Source organism: Lonchura striata, chromosome 6 (genome assembly GCF_050655825.1).
Source record: "Lonchura striata isolate lonStrDom1 chromosome 6, ASM5065582v1, whole genome shotgun sequence".
In the NCBI taxonomy this organism is placed as follows: domain Eukaryota; kingdom Metazoa; phylum Chordata; class Aves; order Passeriformes; family Estrildidae; genus Lonchura; species Lonchura striata.
In genome coordinates, this window is record NC_140708.1 from 37,681,334 (window position 1) to 37,703,340 (window position 22,007).

The following is a 22,007-nucleotide window of genomic DNA, read 5'->3' on the forward strand; positions in this document are numbered from 1 at the left end:
TCCCCCCTCCGAGCCTCTCCCCAACCTTGGCTTCCAGTGCCAGACAAAAAGGGGTATCAGGCACCTCAAGTCCTGTTGGTCTCAGGGAAACTGGGAATCCAACACAGATGGCTTTTGGGAGATGTTTCTGGCCATCCTGACTTCACCCAGCGAGCACCTGTAATGCACTTTACACCAAAACCACATTTACTGAGCACAAGGACCCGTTTTTGACCATTTGAGGTGCTGCCTTTTCTTCCCCCAACCCTTCCAAAACCATCTTAATTCAGCACGCTGCATAAAGCCCTCAGAGAGAAAATGCGGTGTTGCTAATGGAAGTACTTGAAAAATCATCTCAAAATATCCATAAATAAGAAATCCTTGGTCATTTGGAGTAAGCTGCAGGTTTGCTCCAGATCAAAGCCCTTCTTGCATGCTGGTGACCAAGCTCAGGCTACTTCTCCTTCCCACAGGGTCTCGTGATGCTCCACACTGTGCAAGGACCAAGGCTACCATCAGAGAAGGCTGCAGGAAGCGGCTGACCCCTCACATCCATCCTTTTCCTCAGGTTTTCCCTCCCCTTAGGCACGTGTCCCAACAGGGATGGGGCTGCACGGCCCCGACAGCAAGCTGGAGAAATCCCACAGCGACATTCCTCCTTCTGACTCTCCCCGTGGTGAAACACCCAGCTGTGAGCTCTTCCTCAAAACACATCCCTGCAAACGTGGTGGCTCTAGCAGAACCAACATCAGCAGGACTGTGATCCCTGTGGGCATCACGGCTTTTGCTCAAACGCTTTTATTTTTTTTTTTTCCCCCTCACCCTGCCAGGTGATTGCTGCAATTTTCCCAGGAAAGGTGTAACGCCACGAGCTGTCAGCAGCACTGGCCCTACCTCCCAAGCTGTCATCACCTCCTGTTAGCACACTGGGCTGCAGTTGCTTCAGAAAACTGAAAATAAGCCGGTGCCAGAAGGGAAGGGGGAAGCGGGCAGCGAGCTCCATGTGGGAATGATGAGCCTCTGCCAGCCCTCCCCAGCCAGCAAAGTCACCTCCACTGGGGGATTCTCTGCCTGGCTCAGGTTGAAACCACTCCCCGAGGCAAACATCTCCAGTAAAACACCTCCAGCCTGAGTTGTTATCTTTATATCGTTATATAGAAATGCTTTGGTTGTTCCATCACGGTAAATCCTGCCTGACATTTGTGCCAGGGAAAGCGCTCATCCGTGCTGCTGAGGAGGAGGGAGAGGTGCTTGAGACTGGAAAATGAGACTGGAAAACGGGTTTGAGTTGGTTTTTAAGCTCTGCAGAACTTCATTACGGCAGCTGCTGTGATTTGGGCTGTGCACACACACACACATCACTCAGGTTCAAAGCTCTGTGCTGCCTTTGAGGCACCCACAACCTTCTCCAACTCCATCTCCAGCCTGGTTTCCTGGTGGGTGGAGATGGAAGAAACACGAGGAGGGAGCTGCAGCAAGCATGGCTTAATCCTGAGGCTCCAGTTCTCCTCCTTATAACAAAGGAGCACCTCAGCAGCTTTGCCAGCAGGTCCAGGCCCTGGCACAAGCACATTCTCAGTGATGCCCCAGCCTCACCAGCACCTCCCTTGCTGCAATTTGGCCTCCCCAAAAAGAGGGAGACACAGCCGCCTTACCCCAAGGAGCACTGGTGACCACTGCCCCACATGGTTTCCAATATCAACATTGCCTCTGGGGAAGGTCAGGGGGCTTGCACCCACCCTGTCCTCCCACAAAAGGAGCTCTGAGGGATGAAGTGTTGGGAAAGAAATGCTGGAATACCTGAGGAAGGAAAACACAGGCAGTGATGGGGAGTGTGAAAAGCAAAAGCAGCCCGTGTGCCTGGTGCAGAGCAGAGCTGGGTCAGGCACAGTGTTGCCATGTCAGGGAGCTCAAACTCATCTGCTACTCTATTTTCTTTATAAATTTTATCTATGGAGGCATTGAGTGGTTCACAGGCAGCCCCACAGCCTCCACCAGGCCAAGGTGCTACAGAACGTGCCTGCAGCAGCATCCCAGAACAGGGGATGGCTCCCTGCCCTGCTCCTGGTGGGTACCACACCCCTGCCCTGGTTTTCAGGGTCTGCCTTCCCAGCTTTTCCCTCCTCATTCACTAAGAACATCTTTACTCAGCCCCAATCCTCATTTTGCAACAGGCACCAGTGCTTATTTGGTGCATTTAGCAGATAATTTTGCTTTTATTCTGTTTGGTGTGAAAACCAGCTATCACAAGCAGGCTCAGAAATGTCTGTTATCCCCCCAAGTCACTTCAGACCACAGTATTAAACAAACAAAACCAAAAAAGCAAGGAGGCTTTAAGTCATTAGTACTGATGCTGCCTTTGGAGCCTGTGGTGATAATTTGGGTTTACTCAGAGTTCTGCTCTCTCTTTGGAGTATGTCACTGCCTCAGTGACAGTGAGGATGTTCAGGGAGCAAAAGAAAAGTCTGTTGTGTGACCCACCAGTGGGAATCTCTCTGGTGCTGCAGAGCCCCAGGGCAAAGCTGGAGAGACAAATCCCAGGAATCCCAGAGAAATACAGCAATGCAGGGAATCAGAGAGTCACTCTGGGGCTCCACTGTCCCACCTGAGCTCAGCATCCCACAGCATCCCACACGTGGGGACCCAGCCCCAGCACAGCCTCCCAACCCATTCCTAGTCATGATAATAATTGGAGGAAACCCTCATTTCCTGCCAGAAACAAATATTTTCCCTAACAGACACCAAAACTCTTGCTATGAGCTGGAAAAATCCATTTGCTCCAACAGGTCATTAGTGATCACTGTATATTTATTTCTTTATTTACAGGTTGCCTTTGCCAGCCTTTCAGCTCTGCCTCCTCCTCTGCATCCTCTTGGGATCCAGACCCCTGGGGCACTGCAGGACCTCTCAGAGTCCTAGATACTGAGAATTTTAAACTTTCTATACTAGCAGACTCTAACCCCCAAGAAAAGACTACATCTGACCTAAAGCCATAGAGAAAACTTCCAAAAATAAGAACACTAAGATTACAAGTTCATAGAAGTATATATAGCATACTGTATAGTATACTATAGAAGTATATAGAAGTATATATAGTATAGAGAAGTATATATCACTAAAAAGAAAACTTAAAATTTTAAAATATAGTAATATATAAAAAACTAAAATAAAAATTTAAAACCAATAACTAATCCTTCTTCTTTACCTTCTTCTTCACCTTCTTCTTCATGAGTTTAAATAATATTTGATAATTAAACAAAAAATCCCCATTACAAACTTCAAATAATTAATTATTAAATTAAAAATAAAAATAATTTAAGTATCATTTATTAATTAAATAATTTAACCTTAAAGAAACTTATATAAAAATAGCTAACCATTTTTTAACTTATTAATAAAATACTATAAAACTCACAACTTCCAAATAAAAAATGAGAAACATCTAAACCTAAACACAAAATACCGTCTCTAACACTTCAATCCCAAACGTAACAAAAATTAAAAAGAAACCAAAAACCAACAGGGCTCCTCATGCCAACACACTCAGCACTGCCAGGAGTCCAGTGGGGACAGTGGCAGGGCTGCTCACCCACTGATGGTTTTTAATGCTGTGGGTTTCCGTGAAAAAGGGTGAACCTGAACATGACTTGTCCCCAGAGCTGCCAAAACTCCAGGATTTGGAGTGGCTCATCTTTAGGGAAATTCAGTGATTTGACTCATCCCAGGTTAGGATGAAACATCACTAATATGGAATTATTCTTTTTTTCTCAGCCCTACTCCATTTCTATACTTTATAATTTTCAGCACAGAAGTAACACTTCTGTTGTGCCACTGTGGGTCTCACTTCAGGGGCAAAATGATAAGGCAAGACCTTATAAAAATTAACACCAAACTTGATGTCACAGTTTCAGCAGCACTAGAAAGAGAATAGCAGCAAGTAAAGGGATAAAATCACATTGTGGATAACCAAAAATCCAGAGTGTGTGGCACCTGCACCCACTGCGCCCACCTACCCAAGACCTCCTGCAAATCCAATGCAGACTTGAAATACACCTCACTTTTCTGTCACAGCCTCAGCCTCGGGCTAACCCTGAGCATCTTTCTCTGGAAAGGAAAAATGAAGGGCCCTTATTTATTTATTTATTATTTATTTAGCAACATTTCCTGAAATGCTTTGGGAGATTTTTGCAAGGTAAGTGGTTCCAAGTAACTCCCAGTAGCTCCTATCTAACCCAGTAGCTCCTAGAGTGCTGGGCTTCTTTTGTAAACCATCATGAAAAATCCCTTTTGGCTTTTTTTGAGCCAAAATGCAACTTTTGAGCATGCTGACTCCTTCCAGGGTGAATCCCTGTGCTTTTTGGAGTCACAGAGCACACAAGCCTGGGGATGGGAGGGTTAATCAGCACGTGGTGAATCAGATGTGCATCCTCGGGATACAATTGGATTTTGTCCATGTTTGGGACAGACACTGCCCAGCTTTGTTTGTGTTCCCAGCCCTGTCCTCCCGTGTGAGTGCAGCACCCAACCCTGCATCCCTGGGCCTTGTGGTGGGATGGAGCTGGGAGCAGGGGATGGAGGATGGAGGCAGGAGCAGGAGATGCAGCCAGGAGCAGGGGATGGAATGGGATGGAACTGGGAGAGACCTTAGAGCCCTTTCCTGTGCCTGAAGGTGCTGCACTCGAGGGGCTTTAGACAAAGGAGTGACAGGATAAGGGGGCATTCCTTCATACCACCATAGGGCAGGGTTAGATGGGATTTTGGGAAGGAATTGTTCCCTGTGTGAGTAGGAAGGTCCCAGAGCAGCTGTGGCTGCCCCTGGATCCCTGGAAGTGCCCAAGGCCAGGTTGTGGACAGGGCTTGGAGCAGCCTGGATTAGTGGAAGGTGTCCCTGCCACCTTCAAACCAGTTCCTTTTGATCCTCACCCAAAGGCTTTTTCCCACCAAGCCACAAACTGACCTTTGCAGACTCTCATTCCTGTTTATTGAAAAAACACTGGGGCTTGGATGCTGGAATCTCTCTCAGAAGTTACATCAACAGCAAACTATTTCCTGGGATACGTATGGAATTTAAAACCTCCAGTTATTTTGCCTATCACTACATTTGGAAATATTTGTCACTGGCTCAAGAGGGTGCTGATGCCAACCCAGGTCACTGCCACCTCTCCTGCCCTCTCCAGCAAGCCTGAAAGGTGCCAAAATTTAAACAGAAAATCTTCTTGTGTGAAAATTAGGGATTTTTACCCCCCAAGAAAAAACTTGGGTGCTCAGAGAGGAAAGGTCCCTTCTCCCACCCTGCAGTTTGAAACTTCTTCCCACTCAGTGCCAAGGCCAGCCTGAAACATTTCAAACTGGTGGGCTGCTTACTTCAGCTCTGGGAGTGTACAAACTCCTGTGTGCATGGATCCTCATGGAAACTGCCAGCATTCCTAAATTTGGAAGGGAAAACAAGGCAGAGGGGCAGCCAGGCTCCCAACCATCACGAGCATTACACACTGCACTGTGTCTGGAGACCTTCTGGATCTCCAGCCCAGGCTGGAGCTGATTTTAACTCTGAAAACCACAAGAACCACACGTCCTTGTTCCAGGGGGATGCTCCTGTGATCCCTGGTGCAGATGACTCCATCCTCTGGAGGCACGTGCTCCTCGTAGGGCAGTGAAGTCACCCTGTGAAAGGCTCTGTCTGTCCAGGCAGCCAGGGAACAACGTCAATGGTCCCCTTGTGCCCAGACCCTTCCCACGACAGGCACAAAGTCCTCTCTGTAACTCACCCTCACCAGGCACACCCAGGGCTTCACCCTCACCACCTCCTCACTGTGCCCACTGCTGCCAGCACCCTCTCATCCACCCATCCCTCACAGGGAAGAAGTTATGAACCCATGAGCACAGGATGCTCTCCATAAACCATGGAGATGCAGAGCAAAATTGTATTTTAATTGCTTTATTTATTCTAGAGTAGCTACTCCCTGTCTCATATACTGCAAGACATTCTTTAATATAGAGCTTCACAGAGGAGAAATACTTTGACAGATACCTGGGAATCCTCAGTGTTCATGGGTACAAACTTTGTAGAAAATTAAATGGATATTAGAGAAAACTCAGGAGGAAAAGACCAGGAGTACAGCATTTGTTAGGACAGACGTAGCTCTTCAAACTGTAGCTTCTCTGAAGGCTCACAAAGGGACTAAAACCTTGAAGAACCATCAGAAATGGGGCACAAGAGCCACCTCCAAGCCTTGATTTGCTACCAATACACAGATCCTACAGTATCTCATCACATCTGACAATTCCTGTCAGCAGTGCAAAGCCTTACATGCCACTGAGGTATTTGTGACTTTCTTTTCATGGAAAGTTGTATTTTCAAACTCTACAGCACCACCCTCCATTTCCAGCCAGGGCTACTCCTGTCTGGGGTTTGTGCTGCAGGGAATATGGCTGGCTTGAACAAATACATATATACATTAAAAATTAGAAAAATAGAATGGTTTGACTTGGAAGGAACTTCAAAGACCATCACGTTCCAACCTCTGACTTGGGCAGGGACACTTTCCACCAGACCAGGCTGCTCCAAACTGTATCTAAACTGCCCTTGAACATTTACATATATTCTTATATATATATGTATATAAAAATAAATACAGATATAAAAATAAATTATCCATTAAAAAAAGCACATCTGTATAAAGGATGGCTGTGTTTAGAACCATCCTAACACAAATTGAAATCTCTCAGTGACCAGCACATCAAAATTTTAGACGGCAGGAAGCAGAATGGGGAAGAGATAGCGAGGGCTTGCGTGGCCACAGCTGGGGATTATTGCAAATTCCCACTGAGGGTGGCAGTCCCTGGTGTGAGGGACGTGTCATGTGTCCCCTGCAGCTGCCCAGAGCCTGTGTGAAGGAAGGCAATCTGCACACCCAACATCAGGGCTGGCCTATGGCTCAGCTTCCCGTCAATGACTCAGCCAAGCCACCAAACCCAATGTTTGTGCTGCCACGAGGTGTTTCGGCACACAATGCCTGAGATCCCAGGAAATGTTCACACCAGGATGTCAGAAAGCAGCAGATGTGGAGGTGGCACATGTCAAGCTCCTCTGGAGAAGAATCCACCACACCACGGGGGAGGAAAACCCAGCGGGTATCTCTCTACCACACAGCATCCCTGACAGAGTGTGATTTTATTTTAGAAAAATCCATCTTCTTACCTAATTCTTCTCCGAGTCACTTGCAAAGGGTAAAACCACTCATTCCTGCCAAAATCAGCCCAGCTGGGAGGACTTCTGGGGTCTAAGAAACCTCCTGTGACCTTTGTGACTCTTCTCATTTTAGATGCACCCACATCAGAAAAAGGAAAACCAGCTCTTTGGAAAACCTCCCAATTCATGGAAAAATCTGATCCCAACCATTTCTAATCCTGGCCTGCCACTACAGAGACAGTCCCTGGGGCTGTGAGGCCGAGAGCACTGATGCTGGGAAGGAGAGCAGGCTGTGAGGAGATTCATTACCACTCTGCCAGAACAGCTGCTGGATCAGGGAGGTGGGATGTGTCCTCCTCGGGCTTGTGCTTCACGTGGAAAGAAGGAATAACAGCTGAGGATGGAAAGCAAGCCCAAACCCTACACTGAAATGAGAGGATGGTTCCTGTCCTCATGTTAAGGAGGTCAGAAATGCCAGGCCAGGTACCCAAACTCTCCTTGATTGGGATGAAGATAGAAACCAGCTTCTTCCCACCTCACCTGTCTCCAGACTTGGGATAATTTAATGACACCTCATCGTCACCCGAGACCCCCCTGATCACTCCCAGTTTGAAGGCAAAGAGGCACAAGGCAAAGAGTTCATGTGCATTTAAAAGGAGCAGAAGGATTGTCGTGGTGCCTGTGGCTTTTTAAAATTGTTGCTATTTCAATGACAACCATCTGCAGGGTTTGGTTCCTGCCCAAAGTTGAAGCCTGTCTGGTTTGGTGCCATATGAGCAAATAATAAAGGGAGGGATATGGGCTCACCTTCCCTCTCTGGGCTATGGGAATTGCAGACAGAAGAGACACAACCAGGATTTTGAGGAATGAAAGGCAATATTTTCCTAAGTATTTTTCCTGCCAGCTTAACTTCAACATTTAGATTTCTCTCTTAATTAGCCCAGTTATGTAGCCATGTAATTGCTTCCAGGAGCAGTTCCCTCCCCTCCTGCCTGGCCTAAATATCCCTCCCGGTATAAAGAAAACATTTATTTCAGGTCAAATTATTTTTATTTTGATTATGGTACCAAGTTCCAGGCCTACAAACACACGTGGTTACCAGCACAAGTGAAAAATTAACCGATCTGCTGCCAGAGCCAGATGCTGATCCAGTACCCAGCATCTCAAAGCTCAGTTCCCACTTTGACAACAGCACCCAGGGACTCAGGGAAAGCTCCATGTCTCAGTTTCCCCACCTGAAAAGTGAATTCTTTGTGGATAACTGGAAAGTCCAGTCTGGACACTTTGGCTGAAGGTGTTTCTACCCCATATAAACCCAGACCTGAGCACATGTGCAGCCACAAAGACACTTGCCATGATTTCAGCTCTTATTCTGAAATCACCCAACTTTGCATCTCCCAGGCTGAAAGCATTAAAAGCAGCCTGTGGGATACCCAAATGTGCAAGGTTTTGTCGAGCACATTTATTCCCCACGAGGAATTAGTTGGTTTTCCTGGCATTCCCATCCTGGGGAGGGCTCTGACCATGCCCCACCAAAGGCAAGAATGCTCCCTGTGACTTGCCTCATCCTGCTCGTCCCTCTGTGCCAGTCCTCCCACGCCAAGAGCTGCCTGCCAGTGCTGCTATCCACAAGCCCTCAGCTCTGAAACCCTGGCCCTTGCACAGCTTTGCTTTCACAGAATCACGGGGTTGGAACAGACCTTCAAGACCATAGAGTCCAACCCCTCTCTTCCCACTCTGCTCCAGCCCTGCCTGCCCACACCCTGCACATTCCTGCCTTGGGGATTCACCCGCTGCCACGGGCACCTGAGCCTGGCTGGGTTTGCTGCCTGGAAACTCAAAATATCCATGGGAGCTGCTTGGACTGGATCCCACTGGGGAGTTCCTTAGTGATGCTGTTGTTGGTTGTTGGTTGTAGCAACGCCGGGCGTTGGGCAGCGGCTCCGGCCACCCAGCCTGGACCTGAGGGACAGGAGGGGCTGGGAGAGGGGGTGCCCACCTACATCAGGAGAGATGCTGCACCAAGCAACCCCTTCCCCATTCCCACAGAGCTTGTGCCACACAGCGTGGAGCTTCCAAGCCTTTCCTTGTGGTACCACTTCCCCCAGAGGATGAACCACCCCAACACTGAGCAATGCTGAGCGTTCAGGCACTGCTTTCTCACTTTGGAAGATGTTTTGATGTGGGGGACAGCAGCCAGAGAAAACACAACTATTCCTCAAGCTGAGGGTTTTCCAGGAACGTGGACTGAGCTGCTTTTTGACATCCAAGTGATTGGATTTTTTGCCATCCTTGGATCACCCACCCATATCAAAGCCGTGGCCATCCAAATTATAAACATGTGCCTGGCCTCAGCATCCACTGGAGGGAAAGGGAAGCTCCTGCTGACCCTCAGGATCTCCTAGGCCAAGCCCATTTCTTCAAACCAGCCAACAAAAATTGGACTGATGCAATGGAGAAGCTGCCTCAAAACATCCTCAGAGGGCAACAAAGATCTCTCCAGCCGGAGCCTGGACAGTCTCTTCCTTCCTTGTCCATCATACCAGACAATCACAGAATGGTCTGGACTGAAAGTGTCCCTAAAGCCCATCTCATTCCAGCCTCTGCCATGGACAGGAATGCCTTCCACTGGACCGAGTTGTCCCAAACCCCATCCAATGAGGCCTTGAACACTTCCAGGAAAGTGAAATAATGCTTGTCTGCTTGTACAGAGAGAATCGGGGGCAGTTGTGCTATTCCACCCTGTGACTAGTAAAATATAACAACATATGTATGTGGTTTTCAATGTCCATCCAGCTTATTATCTAATAAAATAAGCTTGGCATAATAATCACTGTTGTTGCTGTGATTTATGAAAAGACAAGAGCAATCCTCGTGTTTTTTGCCTGATCTCACCAAAATATGTGACTCCTTCACCCTTTTTATCCTCCAAGCTCCTCTAGAGGAGGAAAAGATGATCTCTTCCTCCAACAATACCACTGCACTCCTTCAAGCACCCTCTGCACTCCTTCAGCACAGAACACCATAAAATATCGTGTTCTTGTGAGGTGAAAATGCACACACAATATTGGATCTCACCCATATTGTGAATTTCTCCCTGCAGACAACATGGGGATGCCTTGCACCACACAGGCTTTGCTGGCCCCAGCACTACAAAAAACTTTTAGGGCAAACACTCCCAACACAGGTGACTCTGGGATGAAGCACAGCAGGTGATCACACGGAAATGAAACCACGGGGGAATTTTTAAGGCCAGCAGAAGGTGACAGCCCACCCTGGGAAGTGGCCAGGGCACCCCTGCTCCCACAATAAGAACCCTGGGGCCTTCACACCCCCCCCATTATCTCCATTCCACACTGAGCTGACGGTGACTTTGTGAGTGTAAATTATTGATGTGGGAAATGTCAAATCATAAAACTGCAGGAAATCTTATGAGTGTGGAAGGGAAACACTGTCCTTCAATGCAGCCTCTTGCTCTGTCTCTTGCTAATGTCCTGTCACCTGGTCTAGCAGGGAGAGGACCAAGGAGAAAAATCCTCCCTGATTTGTGTTTCAGGTCTGTTATCCGGCTCCGCTCAGCAGATCGAAGAGGGAGGCTGTGCTCTGTGTTTGCAACTGAAAATGAAACGTGATAACATCTCTAGAGTGGAAAATTACAGAGCCTAAGAGCAAGTAAAGCCTGTAGCAGTAAGAATTCTGCACCTGACAGAGCCAAGGCTGGGGGCCTTGGGGTGCTGCCTTCACCTCACCATGGCAGGTCCAAGGCTCCTCTGCCCTGAACTCAAAAATGTGGGGTTTAACACATTCCTCCTCAAAACCCATGCCAGGAGGAAATGACAACACAGAGCACTTGGTGTGCAAAAAAAAAAGCGTTGAGGAGATACACATGAATTTTCCAAAGAAATCCACTTGGAAGGGAACGGGTTATTCTGCCTGGACAGCAGGATGCGTTTCCCCATCACACCCGCATTACTCCTCATGCCTCACACCCACCTTGGGCGCGCTGAAGCCTCCTGAGCCATTGCAGGGACGGCCCCGCCGCCTCTTACCTGGGTCATCTTGGCGAGGTCCAGCGAGGGCCGCTGCTCCTGGACCTCGTCCGGCCTCCTCCGCTTGATTCCCACCTTTTTGTCGTTGAGCACGCAGGGCTGGGAGCGGCTGCGGGCCAGGCCGGCGGCGCGGCGGCCCAGCTCCGGCGTGGAGGCGGGCGTGCTGCTGGCCGAGGGCGCGCCGGACTCCGGGCACGAGAAGCGGTCGTGCGAGCAGGACAGGGACCTCTGAATGTCCACCCCATCTCCGCCGTGCCCTCCGGCTGCCGATTTCCTGGGCTGCCCGCCGCAGAGCGGGTTGGAGCGGGCGGGCAGGCTGAAGCTGGAGCTCCTCTGCATGGTGGCGAAGCCGTTGGAGTAGCGCTGCACGCTGCCGCCGCTGTAGCAGCGCCTCTTCTCCACCGGCGTCCACACCTTGGAGCCCAGGGGTCTCCAGGAGCTCCCGCAGCCCGACATCTCATCCGAGAAGGACAGCGAGCGGCACTGGCGCTTGCTGGGGGGCGCGGAGGGGTGGCCGTGGGGGTCGCTGAGGCTCAGGTCCTTGATCAGGTTGGTGACGGAGCAGGTGCCGGCCGCGTCCCTCGGCCAACGCGAGCCCTCCTCGCCCTTGTCCGACAGGCAGTCCCAGATGCTGGCGCCCGGCTGCTCGAGCTGGAGTGGACACTTCCTGCTGAGATCTCTCCATCTGTCATTTTCTGGTTCAGAAAGGAGAAAAGAAAGGGGGGAAAAAAAAAAAAAAACCACAACACACACGCACAGGCATTAGCGTTAATTAATTCTGCGACTCGCTTTCTACGTCCATAAACAAAAAGAGTAGCATATGGGACGTTTTCCAGTACAAATTAATTAACTCTTGGAATATGGTTTCCTGAACTACCAGCAGAGTGGGTTGCGTGGGGTGTAGATGGAGAGAGAGACAAAGTGACAGTCCCAGCAGGAGCAAAACTGCTAGAAGAAGATAAAAACATGCCTCTGAATATTCCAGGTTGCACCAGCTAAGGGGAATTCAGCGGTGTAAAATGTTGTGGCTATTGGTTATCTCTGTGCTAAATCACATCTCAGATGTGTGCGGTTTGTCCCGGGCTCCACAGCTGACAATTGCCCGAATTTACAGCTGAATTTAAAAAACATGGAATCACAGAATCGCTGAATCGTTGGAAAAGCCCTCTGGGATCAATCCAACCGTCAACCACTGCCAAGGCCACCACTAACCCATGTCCCCAAGGGCCACATCCACATGGCTTTTAAATACCTCCATGGATGGGGACTCCATCACTGCCCTGGGCAGCCTTTCCATTAAGAAATTGTCCCTAAAATCCAATCTTAACCTCCCTTGGTGCAACTTCAGGCAGTTTCCTCTTGTTTTATTACTTTTTTACATTGAAGGAGATCCCCACCTGGCTGCACCCTCCTGTCAGGGAGTTGTGCAGAGTGAGAAGGTGCCCCCTGAGCCTCTTTTTCTCCAGGCTGAGCCGCCTCATCTCCCTCAGCTGTTTTTATCAGACTTGTGCTCTAGACCCTTCCCCAGCTTCCCATGGACAGCCAAGGTGGAAGAGAGGATTAAGGAGGATGATCTCATTCCCACACACATCCCACTGACAGCAAAAGAAAGCAAAGCACCCTCAGGGCTGGGCTGCCCTGCAAAAGACGGGGCTCTCTGCAGATACACCTTCCACCCTCAGCAGGAAAACCATGGCAGGACAACCCCGCCAGCTGCCGCAGTGGAAAAAAGTCATCAGCCAACAGCCTCTCCCCAGCGCCTGTTTTTGTCGTTGGCTGCTGCAAACAGAGCCCAGCCGCGCTGGAGAACCGTCAGTGCCAAGTTTCACATGATTGTATCTAAACCAAGCAATATTTTGGGGGGCTTTTTGGGGTATTTCCACTCAGGCAACTGAAGGATGAATGAAAAGCCGTGCCCAGCCCGCAGCTGCAGGTACCAGCCTGGTAGGGAAGATGCAATGGTGCAGAACACATCTGACTAAGGTTTCAAGTCAGGAGGTCAGATTTGGGGCCCCTTGCACCACTCTTGGCTGATTTTCCCATTTCTCCCTTCTCCAGCTTCTGCCATAACAGCTCCAGCCATGAACAGCCTGGCTCTGCCCGCAATAACCGCACGGCATTTCAACTGTTGCTCTCCTCATTTTAATAAACACAATGAAAAGTGAGAAATCTGCTCTAGACAACTCCATCTATGTTTAGATCTTTATTATTTTTCCTCTGTACTATGCTGCCAGCAGAGAGATTTCTTGGGTCAGGTCAGCAGACAAAAGAAACAGAAATAGAAGCTGATTTTTCATGGCAAGCTGCCACGATCCTCTGGCCAGAGACTGTACAAAAGGCCTTGGTGAGGAGGATATGGGACACCTTCCTCTTTCACCCCTGCTTCAGCACAAACAGCTATAAATCTTCCAAACCTGGCAAAGAAAATGGTAAAAGCACCACTATCCCCAGCACCAGCTTGGGGTTATTTGCTTTTCCCCTCACACAATGTGAGCTGGCACAACCTGGCCCCTCTGAGTCCCCAGCCGTCATTGACCAGTCCCAAAATACCAGATAGCCCAGAAAATGGGTTTTCAGTGCAAGTAGGAAGCAGGTTGCCCTAAAAAAAAAAAACAAAAATGGAGTAGTCTAAAGGCCAAGGGTATAATTAAAGAACTCTGGAAAGCCTTATTGAGGAAAAGCAGTTGTCTTTCTGCTCAATTTTTAAAGACTAAGAGTCCCATCCTGTGCACTTTGATAACAATAATTGCACTGGAGCCATTAATTCTGCTGCAGTTAAACATGTATTAATTTTCTTAAACTACAAACCTCAGCCTGGTTTACTCTGAGGCAGCAATTTGTTCCAGGATGAAACCCACCACGAGAGCTCCTTGGTCTGAGAGTGAGCTGCCTGGCTGGAAAACTCTCCTGTGCCTATTGGAGAACAAAGGGGCAACCAGAGCACGCTGGAAGTGCAGCCTGAGGGGCTCTTGTCCTGCTTAAACAGGTCCTTTTTGGCTGTTAGTGTCTCTGGGTGAAACAGCATCTTAGTTCTGGATTTTGACTTAAAACTGCAAAAATCAACACCGAAGCCTTAACAAAACCCAGCTGTTCTCTCACGAAACCTTCGCCGCATCAAACAGACCCTCGTGGTGCTCGTGGACTGGAGTCACACCCCAAAACTGGGCAGATGGGCGTTGTCCCCCATCCCTGAGAGCTCTGCACTGCCCCACGGAGAACAGGATCCACCCTCAGAGCATCACAGCCAGGTTTCCAAAGGCTGAGCTCCAGGTTTGGCAGGAGCAACCCACGGACACATCAGGCACTTTGCAGCTCAGTGATGGCCCTGGGCTTTTTAAATGACTGCAGTGCTCCTCTGGTGACACAGTGTAAATTTTAATGACCACTCATAACCACAGAGAAGGGTGTAAAACCAAAACGCTGACACAACTTTAACTACAGTGACACAAATGTGCTGCTATAATATTTTTACAGTTCCTTTTTATACATAATGCATGATCCTTCTGCTCAAGTTTCCTCTACGTTCTTTTCCCATGAAATAATTTACATTAATACATAATTTATTATGGCAACTTGTAAAGCAATTAGAGGTTTCAATCAATTTTTCTTATCCTTTTTGGCAGATAAATTCTGTTTGGAACCTAACCCAAACATTTGTCTGTGCACAGGTGCACATCCAATTCCCTTTTTTTCCGTGTTGTTCAAGTGGAATTTTGGTCTCACAATTCCTGTGCACGGGGGAAAAGGCAGCCTGCATTTTCCACTGCCCCCTGTTTATGTTCAGGAGATAATTTCTAGGTGTGGAACACATTTAATGGTTGTAATTAGCTGATGGCAGCACCAGAGAGCTTTCCTAGTGCAGAAATGAGATCAAAATATGACGGGCAGAGCTGTGCTTCAACGGGAAATGAAAACAACAGCCCCAAAATCTACTCTGGAGATGAAACACACCTGTGGGCTGTGGGCTCTTTGTGCCAACAGCCTGCATGGGGGAGGGAAATCCCCAAACTTGACGTGAAACGTGCTCAGGTCTTCAGCGGGATCCTCTGGAGAGGTGTGCCTGCTCCAGCCACACCTCACCACAATTCTCCCAGCAGCTTTTTCTCTCTGCAGGGTGACTGTGTTTGAATGTGCACCAAGATGCTCTACACTGATGGCCTTTCCAAAACAAAAAACCCCAAAGTTCCAGAAAGCCCTGGTTCAGAAAGAGGAGGCATGCAAGCCTGGCAGGTGCTTTCAGGATGCATTCAAGGGCCATCACCCCATGAAGGGGTTCAAGGTCGGACTTGATGATCTCGGAGATCTTTTCCAGCCTTCATGATTCCATGAGCTGGCTTTCCTCCTGGTTTCTTGGCTTTCCTCTGTCACTCAAGGATGGTGAAAAGCCACTTCCAAGAAAGAGCTGTGCAACAGAGAGCCCAAGGCTGCAGCCCTGCCCTGGCACGCTCGGAACGCTGGTGCTGCCAGATGTGGTGGAGGGGTGATGTGAGAGTGCCAAAGGACAGAAAAGCTGACCTGAGTGCCCCATCCCTCACCCTGCTCTGCTCCAGCACCCTAGGAGGACAAACTCTGAGAGCCCTCCAAGGGAAAATGGAAATGATGGCTGCTTTGAAAAGAGCACTTCCCAGGGGATGGGTGCAGGATCTGTCCCCAGTGGGCTCAAAGCCATCCTCCTCCTCTTCTTCCTCCTGCCTTTTACAATCAGGGCCAGGACTGGGATCCTGTGTGTGCAAGCACCTTGCCACTGCCTCAATAAAACCCTGCCTGCAGCTTCCCTCAGAGATAATTTCTTGCTTACGCAGAGAGCAGGAGATCACGGCTGTCAGCACACGCCTCCTGAGCTTCTCTTACCAGGTCAGGCTGGACAGGGCTTGGAGCAGCCTGGGACACTGGATACCATGGCCAGAGGTGGAGGGAGATTACCTTTAATGTCCCTTCCAATTCAAACCATTCTGGGATTCTATTACTTTTGCCTTCCCGTATTGGAATTTTTCTGTCTTTGGCTGGATAGCAAAAGACATGGGCAGGGACACCTTCCACTCTCCAAGGTTGCTCCAAGCCCCATCCAGCCTGATTTTGAACATTTCCAGGGATAGGGCATCCGCAGCTGCTCTGGGCAGCCTGTGCCAGGCCCTCACCACCCTAATGCCACAGTTTTCTAACATGCCACCTTTTTCTAGCACAGATATTTTCACTGGGGACCTTCCATGGAGACTGCTGAGGAAGGAAAAGGGAAAAAAAAAGAGGAGGAAAAAAAAAACAAACAGCAAACTATCCATCAACAGGACAACTCTTACACTCCTGGGTATTTCAAGGACCCATCAAGGAGAAGGGAAAGCAGTAGTTGTCTAATTTATAGTTTTAGGTGTTTCACCTTTCATCTTCCTCAGGGAAAGGGCTATACAGAGATAAAACCCAATCTTTTTAATAATATTATCGTTTCACTGGCAGAAATATTTCTCACAAATTTAAAAGCCAAAAGATTATTTAGGTCATCCTGAGAATTGGACCTAACCATGCATCATCCAATATATCAAGCCTTTAAGAATGTTTACTCAATATACTGAGTTTGGTTACAATCTAGAATCCGTTTTCAGATTCTTGCAGATTCAGATTCTTTTCAGATTCTTTAATACCTTACAAGAAAAGCTCCAGGGTTTGGATGATGCTTTCCCTGGCAGAAGCTGGGCTTCCTTCTCCCCTGATGCTCCATGGCCACAGGGTCCAGAAATAAACTGCCTTCCTGCCCAAAGCTGCCCTCGCCCCAAAGGTATCAGAAAGATTATTTTCTAAGATTCTCTTTTGTCTAAAACCCCCCCAAAAAAAAAAAAAAAATCAGCCAACTTCCCTCCAAACCTCCCACATAGATAGGACTGTGAGTCTTTGCCTCATGTTGTCTGTGCTACCAGTCCAAACTTCACTGTGTTTATTTATCTCAGTGCTTTCCACTGACAGGGACTTGGCCCTTTGATATAAAATATTCCCCAAGTTTTGCATTTTAACAGTAATTTTATTAAAAATTCAAGCAAGTTTTCATCCTGGATTAGTCTGTGATTGTGGCCCGCATTTGGGGACATCAAGAAGAACACTCAGGGAAGATAATTAAAATGAAACCCAAGCCAAGCAATGCCTTCACATGAGGGAAGGACGGGCTCCTCTTGACTGGGCACAACAGAGACCACTGCAGGGCAAGCTGAGGTCAAGGAGGTGACATTCAGCTCCCTCAGAAGGAGGATAATTTGGCAGAAGGCTCTGTAAAAGCTCTTAAAGACAGGCTGCTCCTCAATTAGGCAGAGACTCTGCGTATCTGCTGAAGAGCCTGCCAGTGCCACAGCGCAAGCCAAAACCCATCTGATTTGGGTTCTTTGCTCCTCACTCACGTTTGAAAGGCAGGGGAGAGGGAATGGGCTGCCTCTGTCCATTCTTTACTATGAAGCTTGTGATTTTCATCTGGAAAAAACCACAAATGCTCTCCATGTCACCACACTGCCAATGGCTGGAGCTATCAGAGAGCTTGGGAGGCTTCTCCTGTCAGAGCATGTGCCCGGCTCTCATTAACGCTAATGAGAGCTGCGTCCACGAAGGAAAGGGGCAGCCTCTTTGTCTGGGGAGGATTGGCTTTCACAGCAAGGAGCTTAGCTCAAACTTGACCTACAATTTTAATTGGGTTTTGAGGCCTCGCCCAGCGATTGGCTCCCTGCTAGGAATGCCAAAGGGAACAACACAGCAGCACATCCTCTGGCACTATCAGTTTTTCAGGATCACCAGGCAAGGCACACCAATCCTCCATCCATTTTGGTGGCTGTTCAGCATAAAAACTGCTAGCAAGCTCTGACACAAAAGGTATCAAACATATTTTATCATGTGTGGCAAGCACATTTCTCCCCCTCTCAGGATTTTTCATAGAGGTGCACAGAGAGAAATGAAAGAGAAAACAATTTCTATTTCTGCTCCTTGTTTTTCCCATGTGGAATGTGCTTGGAGAATTGTTTACCTAGGGTGATTGCTTGGTTAGGTGAATCCTCTGGTGAGGATTGTTTGAGCCTGATGGCCAATCCAACCCACCTGGGGCTGGGCTCTCAGAGAGGGTCACAAGTTGTGTTAGAGTTAGATAAAGTAATATGTAGTTTTAGTATCTTCCTTTTTATATGGCATATTAATGTATTTTAGCATAGTTATAATAAAGAAATCATTCAGCCTTCTGAATTGAGTCAGACATTGTAATTTCTTCCCATTGGGTTTGCCTGCATTTACAATAATCATGATTACTGTCAACAGCAAAAATGGGACATTTTCCATATTGTCTGAGGCCCATCCAAGCACTCTGTGCCAGGGGTAGAACATCTCAGTGATAATGCTGTTATTTGCTGCTTGCACCATGAAAACAGTCAAGAACCACATTTGGGCTGGATTCTCAAACACAACCTCAGACTCCAAATGTTCATCAACTCAGCTGTAAGAGTAGCTCTAAAAACAAGCAGACGTATCGAAGGGGAGGGGAAAGGAGATGAGCAATTCAGTCAGCAATGGCAACAGGGCACAACAAGCATCATGTGGGGAGGAGAGTGGCGCAGGTGTGGTGGGGTGGGCTGCAGGGGAGTGGTTTTGGAGACATCCAAAAGTCAGGACATCTTCCCATCCATCACTGTGAGGAAGTGGGAGTGGAGGAAACACAGAGAGAAGTTTCTGTCACTTACCCATCACGCCACAGGAGAAGAGGGTAGATCCTTGACTCATCTTTGGAGTGTGCTGCAAACAACCAGAAAAACTATTCACTTCTCACAGACTCGACCTGGGCACCAGACACCACCCTGCCTCCAGCCTGGACAAAGCCTTCCACAGCCCTGGTCCATCTGGGGACAGACCCAGTCACCTTTCCTCAAGGAAATCAACTTTAAACTCTGTGCAGAGTCCTCATCCAGGCCTCAGCTTGCAGATCAAGGGTCCTGCAGCCAGCCCTTCCCTCAGGAAAGAGCTGCTGTGAGGTCCCCACCCTCAGATCCAAAACTCTGGTGAAATTAAAATGGGAGCTGCAATTCAGAGGTAATCCTGGATTGGGCAAGAAAGGAGCAAAAGTGGTATCTTGAACCTCATCCAAGCCCATTAAGGCCTCCCCATGAAGGTACAAAGCAGCTATTTAGCTTTTTCAAGTATATAATGAGTTTCTAAGACAAGGCATCTTCACCTCAGCACTTTTGAGGAGTCTCTGCTCAGATTGTGATGATTTACACTAAAAATAGGGGGAAACGCCACTACACGGGTACAAAATAATCCTGGTTGCTTTTCACACTCTTTTTTTCCTCAAGAATTTTCCTCTTGGCGGTGTAAAAGACACCATCAGACTTCTAAAAATGAGCATGGATGGGTTCACATATAATAAATCAATATGTTATCCACAGCTGCATGTCATTTCAGCTATGCCTGCAAAAACACACTTTCATACTAATTGTTCCTTTATTATCCCTAAAAATATCCATATTCTGGCTTCTGAAGTGTCTATCCTGGCAACACTATCCCATCTGACTGAGGCTTTACATCATCTGAGGGAAGCACCAGCACGGCCCCCACGTTCATCTGCACTGCCATAATTGTGTTTTATCTGGCATTAGGCCACTGCACTCACACCTTCCCTCCTGATCCATGTTTTACACGTGGCCTGCTCACATAAGTATGGAATCTCACAATGGTTTGGGCTGGGAAGGACCTTAAAGACATCCAGTTCCACCTGGGAAGGGACACCTTCAATGTGTCCAGGTTGCTCCAAGCCCCATCCAACTTGACCTTGGACACTTCCAGGGATGGGGCAGCCACAGCTTCTCTGTGCCTGAATCTCCAGTGCATCATGAGGACAACAACAACAATAATAATAACAATAACAACAGTAATGTACCAAATGATGGCACCTGAGCAATCCAATAAAGGCTCCCACTTCATACAAAGAATGCTGGAAACACTGAGTATAGAGGGATAGGGAGGCATAAAACAACTACAGGGTGTAGATGTGGAGAAGGTAAATAAGGGTCAGTCACCTTTGGGGCATGTGCCACTTTTCTAGGCAAGGTAAGGATATCTCCATCTGTGCAGCCCCACGTTATGATCCATCAGCAGAATTAACCAGGAGGCAGAGAGGACAGGCAGCTGTCCCCAAGGAGCAGCCGAAGTGGAGCAAAGATGGAAGTGGGACAAGCCCCAGAGAAGGCAGGGGCTGTGCCAGTGCACATCTGTGTGCCAGCCCCAGAGACCAGACACTGTCTGCAAAGGCAGGAGGGAGAGGAGCCTGGCACGTGTCCCATATCGAGTATAATTACCATTTTGTAAGAATTTTCTCCTCATACCAAATTGGGAGCTGAACCAAAGGAGCCCACTGGCTGTTGGCAGGAGATACTGCCCCAGTGCTCAGACATTTATTTCCTTTGGGTTTCGCTTTTTGGCCTTCCCCATGAAGTCAGCAGAAAAACTCTTGCTTTCTTTAGTGGCTCAGCCTCCTTGTGATTGTCTGCCCCAATTTAACAATCCAGGCAGCCCAGCAATTCACCTTGTGTCCCCAGGGCTGTCCCTGCACTCCTGACCCAGCCCCAGAGCTGTGGGAAGCTCTTGGCAAACACGTGAGGGAAAGTTTTGTGTTACAGCTCTGCACCTCTACCACCTGCCACCAGACACCCCGAGCACCCAGCCCTTCTCTTAGGAGTAGAAGAAATTACTCTCATCTGCCTCTCTACAGCCAGTTCCCCTTCTCCTGCCCCAAACCCTTCCCAGGGCACAGCTGGCACTGAAAGTTCAGCTTCCCACCCTGAGCAGCAGCCATGGGAGATGCTGACTCCCCAGCAGGAGCTAACTCTACAGCAAGAGTATTTTTTTAATGTATCAATACCCTTCCCAAATTTCACCCATTTAAGGCAGTATTTTCCACTGCCTCTAGCTTGCTCACCTTCTCCTCTGCCTTTCACTGCCAGGGCAGCCTGCCTTCACCCCAGCACACTGTGCTCTCTGCCTGGGAAGCCCAGCTGGACAGAAGAAGTCTGTCATCCTCAGCAAACCCAGGCATTTATATTTCTTTTATGCTCAGAATGCCCATTTTTGGCTTATCCTGACAGATGCTTCCTGCTGTGTTCCTGCATGCCCTTATCTGAGACTCTCAGAGAAATTGGTGGAGTTTCTTCTCAGACCATGCCCATCTCTCCAGGAGAACAGGGGGCAAATGGCCACAACCAGCCTTGCTCTGATGGCTCTCCATCACCCTGCACCTCCTTCTCATTTGCTCTGACCCTGCCTCCAGCTGTGTGTCCCCTACCACTGGTACACTCACCTCTCACAGCATCTTTTAGTTGGTTTGCCACCCCTAATTTGGTTTTTTTGTTGTTGTTGCCTGCTCATTCAGCATGTTGCATTTGCAGCTCTCCAGAATGCCAGAGAAATTAACTACTACAGCATTGCCCTTCACCATCTCCCACTTAATCTTGCTTCCCACTTGTTCATCCTCCTATTAATGATGAGCATCTGTTTGCTGTCAGTGAAGCAACTTCTCACCTGTGTTATTCACAGCATTGATTTGATTTTTTTTTTTGTACTGTTTATCCCATTTGGTGCTTACTGAAATCCACATATGCAAAAGCCACAGCACTCCAATCACTCACTAATCACCTCTCCTTGGATATTAATGCAGCTTTGTAGAAATCAATGCTACAAACCACCTAAAGATCCATCCCTGCAGGAAAGAAAACCCTTATTACAAAGCTACAGCAAAGTCCTTGGCAGTAAAACAGTTTTGAACAGAGGTTTCCCAAAGC

General features: G+C 48.3%; 1 protein-coding gene across 8 annotated transcripts in view; it reads right to left on the reverse strand.

Moving 5' to 3' along the window:
* The window catches only part of FAM53B (family with sequence similarity 53 member B), a 118,579-nt gene that overhangs the window by 79,286 nt on the left and 17,286 nt on the right, over window positions 1–22,007 (reverse strand). For 7 of the 8 annotated variants that reach the window (XR_014956195.1, XM_085582946.1, XM_085582945.1 and 4 more), the window contains 2 exons: window positions 18,918–18,969; window positions 11,221–11,915 (listed from right to left, as the gene is read on the reverse strand). Coding sequence is in view for 7 of the 8 variants with exons in the window: in XM_085582946.1 (XP_085439072.1) it covers window positions 11,221–11,915; window positions 18,918–18,969 (747 nt within the window). In the remaining variant the exon portion in view is untranslated. Of the gene's footprint in view, window positions 1–11,220; window positions 11,916–18,917; window positions 18,970–21,148; window positions 22,006–22,007 lie in introns of those variants that run through there. The other variant, XM_085582943.1, reaches the window with a different exon arrangement.